This window comes from Scophthalmus maximus, chromosome 12 (genome assembly GCF_022379125.1).
Source record: "Scophthalmus maximus strain ysfricsl-2021 chromosome 12, ASM2237912v1, whole genome shotgun sequence".
Lineage (NCBI taxonomy): Eukaryota > Metazoa > Chordata > Actinopteri > Pleuronectiformes > Scophthalmidae > Scophthalmus > Scophthalmus maximus.
The window spans coordinates 1285065-1294363 of record NC_061526.1 but is presented as its reverse complement, the minus strand read 5'-3'; the positions used below and the strand labels follow the sequence as shown (position 1 = coordinate 1294363).

General features: G+C 42.5%; 1 protein-coding gene and 1 long non-coding RNA gene across 2 annotated transcripts; one reads left to right on the top strand and one right to left on the bottom strand.

Moving 5' to 3' along the window:
- The first annotated feature begins 2180 nt into the window (after positions 1-2180).
- Positions 2181-6329, top strand: plin2 (perilipin 2). Its single transcript, XM_035649809.2, has 7 exons — positions 2181-2411; positions 2928-3123; positions 3450-3532; positions 3719-4004; positions 4824-5002; positions 5134-5250; positions 5652-6329. Exons 1-7 carry the CDS (start codon positions 2382-2384, stop codon positions 6111-6113), a joined length of 1353 nt encoding a protein of 450 aa, XP_035505702.1. The 5' UTR covers positions 2181-2381; the 3' UTR covers positions 6114-6329.
- Positions 6330-7468: 1139 nt separating this feature from the next.
- Positions 7469-8503, bottom strand: LOC118319456. Its single transcript, XR_004795994.1, has 3 exons — positions 8373-8503; positions 8031-8161; positions 7469-7860 (listed from the first exon to the last, which is right to left on the bottom strand). It is a non-coding gene; the product is annotated as an uncharacterized LOC118319456 (long non-coding RNA).
- Between the last annotated feature and the right edge of the window lie 796 nt (positions 8504-9299).

The window sequence follows — 9299 nt, the reverse complement described above, 5'->3', positions numbered from 1 at the left end:
AGGTTGACTGGCCAGGGGATTGAACTTTGCCCCCCATCAGACGGTCAGCAAGATGTCCATGTGCTTTTTTAAATAAGTCAAGCTAGGACACTGAACTGAAATGACCCAGAGTCTGGTCGCTTTGAATTCAGAGTGTATTTACAGCAGGCGGGGAAGGGGACTGCACGGGCATGTGCGTGGACATAATAATCCATTTAAATCTGGCAGTTCAAATCAACGGTGCTGTCGAAAAAAAAGAATATGATAACATTTTTGAAGAATCAATAACTTGCAGTTTGAACTTCATTTGTTGGTTTCTTTATCAACGAGCTTCTTATGGTAAAATTAAATGATCTATCTCACTACCATCAATATTGAATTACTCCTAAACAGCCCATGTGATAGTGCTGTGAAGGAAATTACAATTATGTTATAACTAGGACAGACAGCATCATTTTTTATTAACAATTAACGTTTCTACAGGTTTAAAAGATGTTGAGCCTGCATTCATCCCAGAAGATACCTAATCACACTGAACATCTGAAAGCCAAAGAGAAATGTCATACGTTTCATGATGTCATCCTAATAAGTCACGGCTGCACTTTGATCGCCATAAAAAAAATCACACAACGGATGATCGAGGCGATTAAGAGAATATGACGTGGAGATGAAAACATGATCCGATCAATGTCCAGTATATGAAATCCAAAGAAATCGGAAATCATGTCTTGCATGAACTTCCTTCTTAGAGAATGACCAGAAAAAATTACCATAAATGGAGGAGTCTCTGTCTGTATTTCTATTTTCTCGACAACAGCTCATCCAATTGACTTCAAACTTGGTGAACATATGGCTGAGGACATGAGGGAACATGCTGATACATAAGTTAAGCTGACATTTGAGCCATAATATTATATATGTCCTATATTTTATGATCGAACAATAACAAGGTTGACTTAAAAACATTAAAAACAAAGAGATTGAATTTGAAGGTATTTCAGTGAATTATATTTCTGGTCCGATGTTTATATATTCTTTCAACAGTACAGGATGACAGCATGGGTACCAATCAGACCTTAATTTAGCCCAGCACAGAGGACAGTTGTAATTTGAAGGAAAGTTTTCAGAAATACTGAAAAAAAAGGAAGCAAAGAGGACAAAGACAGACCAAATTTGAAAAAAAATTATTGTCAGTTAAATCAGCCTTTAAAATAATGGTACTCTGATAATAGCTGAATTCTAGGGTTAGTTATAATCAACCACACTGAGAATGTCACCAGGTCTTAGCCACCTCACTCACTTGCGAAATATAATAATATTATTATAATTTTTTTAAACTCCCATAAGGATTGTCATGAATATGAGAGCATGCATACAGTTACACTGTACAGACCTTTGTGATCAACCCTGTCCACAAAAAAATCGGATATGGCGCCAACAACAACAACAACAACAACAACAACAGCTGACGATCAAAACAATGATGACACAACTCCGACACATCACCACTGGTTAATGGGACCCTTGAATTAGAATGGGGCCAATGTTATTGGTCACAACTAATGTCAGTTAGCTGCCTTCAGGGCTCCCCCCCAAGGGAAAAAAACACAGTCACTTTTTTGTCTGTTTGTTTGTGAAAATTTGATCAAGCTTCCTTTTTAAAAAAAACAAACAAAAAAAAACAATAGAGCACTATATGATCTAAAGTTAGAAGGACCTTGGGGCTTCTATATCTAGTTGGCCCCGTCAGACAGGGAGGGCAAAACATGTTTACTTGAGGAAAATCTGGGGCGAGACCTACTGTATAAAAGGCGAGGAGGTTGGTCACGAACACACAAATACAGTATTATTGAAATACCGTATATTTCCATGAAAATAGTTTAGGAGCAAGACTGTGCACAGACTGTGTTTTCAGATCCTGGATCATACTTGTCCAGACGCCCAGTGAGCAAAAAACTCACTAATCCTCCTACGACTAGAAAAAGAAGGAAGAAAAAAAAAAGAAAAATGCCACCGTCTTATGAAACGATAAGCAATCGCGACTGGCCTCGTGACGGCCGATTTCACAGGATTTCCCCCGCCTGACTCAACTTTTGTCCCGGTTACCTTTGGCCCCTGGAGACGCCGTTGCGCCACACATCTCGCGATGACTTCATTGGACAGTATAAATGCAGCTCCGTCTCCCGCGCAGGGGACAGTCAGTCGTGGCCCACACGTGAGTCACACGTCTTACTTTTTTGTTGTTGTTGTTGATTAATGACAGCCACAGTTCGGTCGTCGCTATAATCGAATCGCAGACGCCACTTTGGAGCTTGTTAGTAGAACATATTCCAAAAAGCGTAATACGGAAGTTACAAGTTGCGTCTTCTCCCTGTGGGGTTTTTTTTTGGGTTCCAGCAGACATGGCAGCAGCTGACGTCATCCCCCACCAGGTGAGTCCAGGGAGGCTCAGCAATCCTCCGTGTGCCCGCGAATTTTATTGAATATGGCTTGAATATGAAAGTGTAAGACGTGCAATGAATAGCTGTCTCATAACAAGGACTGCAACTAGCGATTCTATTCATAATCGATTAAGAGAATGTTTTGCTTTGTCCACACATGCGCACACACCAAAGATATTCAGTTTAATATCATAGAGGAGCAAAGAAACCAGGAAATATTCACATTTACGAAGCTGAGATCAGAAATCAGAGAAACTTGAACCGTTTCATTGATAATCAAAATTGTTGGCGATTCATTTAGTAATCGATTACTAAGCGATTAATAGATTAACTGTTGCAGCTCTACTTATAACCATTTTTTTTTCTTATATAAACATTCATTAGTATGAAATTATAGTAAAACAGCACAATTTAACCTCTGGTCGAAAAATAATAGAACAATTTAGCTGAACTTTTCGGATTTGACCTTGAATTGGAACATCGTTTCCGCGTGCATTTCCTCCCCAGAACGTGGTCCAGAGGGTGACCAGCCTCCCTCTGGTGAGCTCCACCTACGGCCTGGTGTCCAGCATGTACTGCACCACCAAGGACACCCACCCGTACATCAGGAGCGTGTGCGAGGCCGCCGAGCACGGGGTCCGCACCATCACCTCCGTGGCCCTCACCACCGCGTCGCCCATCATGGACAAACTGGAGCCTCAGAGTAAGGAGCCTCAGGCGTACAAAATGTCCCGTGGCTTCAAATTGTCCCCGTCGCCAAAACAAAACCCCCTTCAAACTGAACAGAAACTAGGTGGATAGTTATGTGCTGACTTACATGAGTCACACGGGATTTCAGGTTGGGCTGTTGGCTCTTGCTCATCTTGAACTCTCACCCAGTTGTTCTTTTTTTCCCCCCTACATGTTAAAATGAGCCACAAGAAACTTGTAAAATGGCATAGATGTACAGTTTTATCATTTATTCACTTTTCTCTAACGGCATTTTCCAAACAAATCTTATTATTTGCTTCATTGCTTTGTCGTCCACAGTTGCCATTGCCAATGACTTTGCCTGTAAAAGTTTGGACAAGATTGAGAAAACCTTGCCGATTCTCCAGCAGCCCTCGGAGCAGGTATGTGCTGGATAACCAAGCCAAATAAAAATTGCACAATTTCAGATTCCTCAATTGATGTTAGCTTATCTCCCGAGGGTTCTGCCATGTCCCTGTGTCATCTATTTCTCAACTGCTGTCTCCTCTCTTGATCATTCTGAGGACGCAAACAATGTGTTATTGGTCCATGTTCCTGTCCTCGCACAGATCGTTTCCAGTGCCAAGGATGTGGTGGTCACGGCTAAAGGTGTCGTCACAGGCAAAGTGTCGAGCGCCAAGGACACGGTCTCGGACACACTGACCAGCGTGGTGGAGCGGACCCGGGGTGTGGTGCAGGGCGGGATGGAGCGGACCAAGACCGCCGTCAGCGGGAGTGTCGGCACAGTGCTGGAGAGCAGAGTGGCCCGGCTGGTCAGCAGCGGCGTGGACACTGCCCTCAGTACGTCCGAGAGCCTGGTGGAGCAGTACCTGCCTCTGACGGAGGAGGAGCTGGGTGAGTGGGGCCGGGAATTAAAACTGAGCCACAGCAGCACCATTGTGTACAGTAAGCCTTTAAAACACAAATGCTCCAGACCTCATTTCATGTCATTACTTTTCTTAGAGGGCTTGGAAGTGATATGTTATTCATAACTTCTTATGGAGGAACAAAAGAAAAATCTGAAATTAATATAAAAAAGCTGCTCAATAGAAATGTGAAGTTTCTTTCCTATCCCATAAAAAATCCTGCAACTGCCGCTAAATACTTATGACTCCTTGGCTAAAAGATTAAACAAAATATATTTCTGCATGCAGTTTTGGCTTTGATTATCTTTTAATAAATAAGATGAAAAATAAGAGGCCAGCGAGCTCGAGCTTGATTATCTGCAAAAAGCTGTACCAGGGGTCATTTGGCAGTTGGGGGGGGGGGGGTTGTCAAAATGTGGTTGGATTTGGTCCAGTTTTCCGGAAAACGGGACTAGTGGGGATTTTGCTGAGAATTCTGAGAATCCAAATTGGCATTAGTGGCCTGTTTTTCCTCCGTCATTAAAAGGAGCAGTTGTTTAGACTGAACTGTGGTGTGGAAAAAGCTTATAACAAACAATCCTGTACACTGCTAGTAAAAAAAAAATCACAATATTTTCAAGAATTAACCAGCGAGTAACTCCATGTATCGTGGATTTTAAAGCTTCAAGTTTCTTAAACATGCGTTTTTTTCCTATGGTTGAAAGGGCCACAGGCCAAATTGCCGCCAACGTTGTAGAAACCACGTTGTAGAAACCATGTTGTCTGGGTTTTCAATGGGACGTTTCGCGTTTTCCCTCCCCCGTGACAGAGCTGGAAGCAAAAAACGTGAAAGGCTTCGATAAGAGGAAGCTGAGCTACTATGTCCGACTGGGTTCCCTCTCCACGAAGCTGAGGAAGCGGGCGTACACCAGGGCCGTGGCCAAAATCCAAGATGGCAAGCAACGTAGCGGGGAATTCATCTCCGAGCTCAACGCCACCGTGGATGTGGTGGGTCCATCGGCACTTTACAAAACTGTTTGGTTCAACTGCTTTGTCACATTCCTTAAGATTTATTGGACTCCTGCCCTTATTGTTTTTATTGCTCACGGACAGCAATAAACAATTGGTTTTTTTTCTAGATTGAATACGGCAGAAAGAATATTGGCGGTGCAAACCAGATTGTGAGTGACAAGCTAAACTCTTTGGCGACGTGGAAGTCCAGGAGTCCAGACCAGGAGCGTGGTCATGAGGCAGAGGTAAAGAGGTGGAAAACTAGAGCTGCAACAGTTAATCGATTAGTAATCGAACACTAAATGAATCGGCAACTATTTTGAAAATGGATTAATCGGTTCAAGTAGTTTTTATAAGGAGAAAAAAGTCAAATTTCTCTGATTTCAGCTTCTTAAATGTGAATATTTTCTGAAAATAAAACATCACCTTGGGATTTGGGAAACACAATCTTCTTTTGTCACAATTTATAACATTTTATGGACCAAAGAAGTAATCGATTAATTGAGAAAATAATCAACAGAATAATCCACTATAAAATAATCGTTAGTTGCAGCTCTATGGAAAACAACAACATATGTTTCCAGTCCGTTTCCTTCTGAACGTGTGGTGTATAATACTTTTTTTTTTTTTTTTTTGGCACACTCAGGTAATAGAGTCTCACATCTTAGCCCTGGCACATTCCCTCACCCAGCGGCTCCAGACCACCTGTCTGGTCCTCGTCTCCGGCCTGCAGGGCCTCCCCAACCACATCCAGCAGGAGGCCCTCTCCCTCGGCCGCTCTGCATCACACGTCTACACCGTCTTCAGCAAGGCCAAGGTGCTGGGAGACCTGCCAGACAGCATGCTGGCCAGCAGCCGAGCACAGCTGGGCAAAATGACCGGCTCTCTCGACAACGTCATGGATTATCTGGTCAACAACACGCCGCTCAACTGGCTGGTGGGTCCCTTCTACCCCCGCATGGCCCCCGAGCAGATTCACCCGCAGGCCTCCGCTGCCTGCTGCACGCCGCCTCCGCCGTCCGGCTCTCCCTCCACCCAGGACGTGGAGATGAAGTCACTACACTCCCAGCAGCAAACGGCAGTGACCCAGTACAGCTTCTTATTCTGAGTTTTAAGTACCATCTGTGGCGAAACTTGTGACAAATACTAAACTTGCTCACGTTGAAGACCCTGAACACATAAGGGGGTAAAGCTCTGGCGTAGTTAATTTCGCTGTAATCATGTCACTGTAACGATGCAAAATTGTATTACTAAAATACTTGCAAGCCAATCTGTCAAAACCCAACCCTGTGCCCATTTCAACATAAACGTTGATGAAACTGCTGATCTGTAGTGATTGCATCTTTTTTCTTCACATGTAAAGCTGAAGTTGCCTTTTTTTTTTCCTCTGTGGGATTTCGGACAAATATGAATTCTTAGAGATTGTTTTAAAAAAGAAAAATGGACTCAAACTTGAGGCCCTCTAGTCGTTCTTATAAAAGGTCTTTGCGAAACTAATTTTGGACTTGTAATAAGTTTGTAATTTGTCATTTTTCAGGATACATCATCCAAAGGTGTTCAGTCGCATAGGATAACAAAAACAAGCTTTATTATATAAAAATATTCTTTAAAACACTTGACAAGCAAAGCATATGTATAAACTCTATAAATTAATTTGAAAAATATTGCAAATACAAATGTTAAGTGTGATGAAAAATCCATGTGGAGAAAAATAACAAGTTACAGTGGACATGCTCAGGCTTCTGCACTCATCGCTGTCAGCGATTTCGCCTGGACAGATAATCCATCAGACTCTGAAAGTCCAAAATCCAAGTTACAGAAGAGCTCACTAGTTGGTAACAATGGAACATTTCAGATGTTTTAAGAATATACGTTTACAGTAAAGTTGAAAAATATATTTAAAAAAGGCATTTGTTCTGATAAATGACAAACTTACTGACAACAATAAGTCACAGTTAAAAATGTGCAGTGTTTACCGTCAGCCTCTGGATCTGGCACCAGGCCACGTCGTCCAGCATGTCCAGGTTAATTTCATACTTGGTCTCTTCAGAAAAGCTGACAGTCTACATGTAGAATACAAACAGTGCATACAAGCCTGGAATCTGATAACAATTCCTTACAGTACTAACACTAAAATAAATTTTTTAGCCGTAAAGCAAGACGCTTTATATTTATATATATATATATATATATATATATATATATATATTTATATATATATATATATATATATATATATTATATCTATAAAATGTAAGTGTATAGTTAAAGGACAAGTGTTTAGTGGTACCTAGTGGGGAGGTTGCAGACGCCAACCACCTAAACCCCTGGTACTCAGGTAAAGTAAACACGTGGCAGGTGTTCTCTAAAGCCAGTTTCTTGATTAAAAACTGATGAAAACATAATTATGAATATTATATTTAATATTTACCAAAAAATCTCTCTAGATTCAACACATGGGACTTCAAAGGAGATCTACTTACTTTTTTGTACACCCCTGGTTACTCTGTTTTCTTTTAGAAACGGGTAACATTCTCCACATCTACTCAATTGCTAAGATTCGGGACTACAGTGAATTGTGCCAATCAGATTTTCAGGGTTCAACTTGGAATCAAGTTTGCAAGTCCTATTGGACTTGCTGTGAATACAATAGTCAGCGCTGTCAAAAACCTTCCAGTGCTGTGTGGCTCAGCAGGAGTCAGTACCTGTACTGCAGTGGTTGTCTGTTGTGTCTTCCATGCCGTCGGTGTGGGCAAATGGGTTATGATCCTCACCGTTGACCTCGTTCGAGGTGTCGGCACTTCCATGACTCAAGCGGTCGGCGTCATTGACTGCAGATCCTCCTATTGATGCAGCTGAAGACGGACAAGCAAAGTCAAAAGTGAGTAAAAAACAAACAAACAAGGAAACATATTGAGAGAAAAACAGACAGTGTAACAGATGTCATATCGCCACTACAACAAAAAAAAAAATTCAGTGATGCTGAGACTATGCAGCTGCATCATATTGTATGTTCCATTCCCACCTGTCGCACTGGCATGGACCCCTTCTTGGAGTGTGCTTGAACTGGGCAACTCCTCCAACCGCATTACGAAGCTTGGTCCACATGAAGAGGCCGCTAGGGTTTCAGCTTGGCCAGGGGCTTTCTAAGACTGCCTGCGGTGGGAACACATTGAAGAGTGAGGACACAGGAAGTCTGCTCAATAAATTGTGGTTTTGACTTGTGATTGTGAAGTGAAATATCAAACAAAATGCCAGTGCAAGTGGTCCGCTGAGCCATTTCTGTTTGATTTTAGCGGTAAATATTTATCTTTTGGTGCTTTTCTTTGTTTTTAATATTATATATAAGTGTTGTGCAATATAGGACCTTGTTGTAATATCCGTATGTGATGGCGTTGGGGTGTACTCCAGCTTTCTTCCTCTCAACCAGGACTTGCACAGCCATGACAGGTAGACCCCACACACCACAGAGCTGCATCACCACTCTGTAACACACCTAAAGCCAGAGAGACAGATGCAGTAACGTTAATCAGACATGGATTTGAAAACGCATCATTTTCAAAAAAGTGTAAGCGCAGCATGAGACAGTGAAGTCTGTACAGGCAAACTATGAAGAACCAGGGAATTTTGATTTGAGCACATAATGAGACCATGCCTCATCCAGCACCTCCACCTCGTGGTCCTCATCTTCAGGAGGACGTTGTACGCCTGCTGCATGGAGCGGCTCTTAGACTTGGCCAGCCGCACGGCTGCTGGCAGGCAGATGAACCACATGCTGTAGCAGTGACTGAACAGACAGCGGGCCCACAGCGGTGGGTTGGAATAGAAACACTTTGCCATCTTGTAGGCAAGCTTGATCTCCTGTTGGATGGCAGGGACACACAATGTGGAAAGCGTTTTAACACGACAGATGCACACGATGATCGGGACAGAGGATGAGAAGCAAATGAATTGACACAGGTTAGGGTTACTACAATCACCCAGGCCCTATAGGCAGATGTGTGCCCACCTGCTCTGTTCTCTTCGCCAGCAGAGCAGGGCTGCTGGACAAACTGGCCCCAGCTGCTCTGCTGCTAAGTGCTAGCCGCAGCAATCTTGGACGGTCAAATAGATCCATCTGCAATCTGGGGAAACCTTTAAAGCTGTTGGATGAGAGATATGAAAACATCCAAAGCACAGTTTCCAAGTTAAAATATATCCACAAGGAATGGTTACCAGCATCAAACTATGTTCTTTTTTTATTCATAATTACTGAAGTTTAAAAAAGACTGATAATTACATGTGGAAGTAAAAC

Bases quoted from the DNA above. Each gene is read 5' to 3' on its own strand.
- plin2 (XM_035649809.2), top strand. From the start codon at position 2,382: ATGGCAGCAGCTGACGTCATCCCCCACCAG. The intron at 3,124-3,449 runs GTAAGGAGCCTC...TGTCGTCCACAG, and splicing joins GGACAAACTGGAGCCTCAGA to TTGCCATTGCCAATGACTTT. The intron at 5,003-5,133 runs GTGGGTCCATCG...TTTTTTTTCTAG, and splicing joins TCAACGCCACCGTGGATGTG to ATTGAATACGGCAGAAAGAA.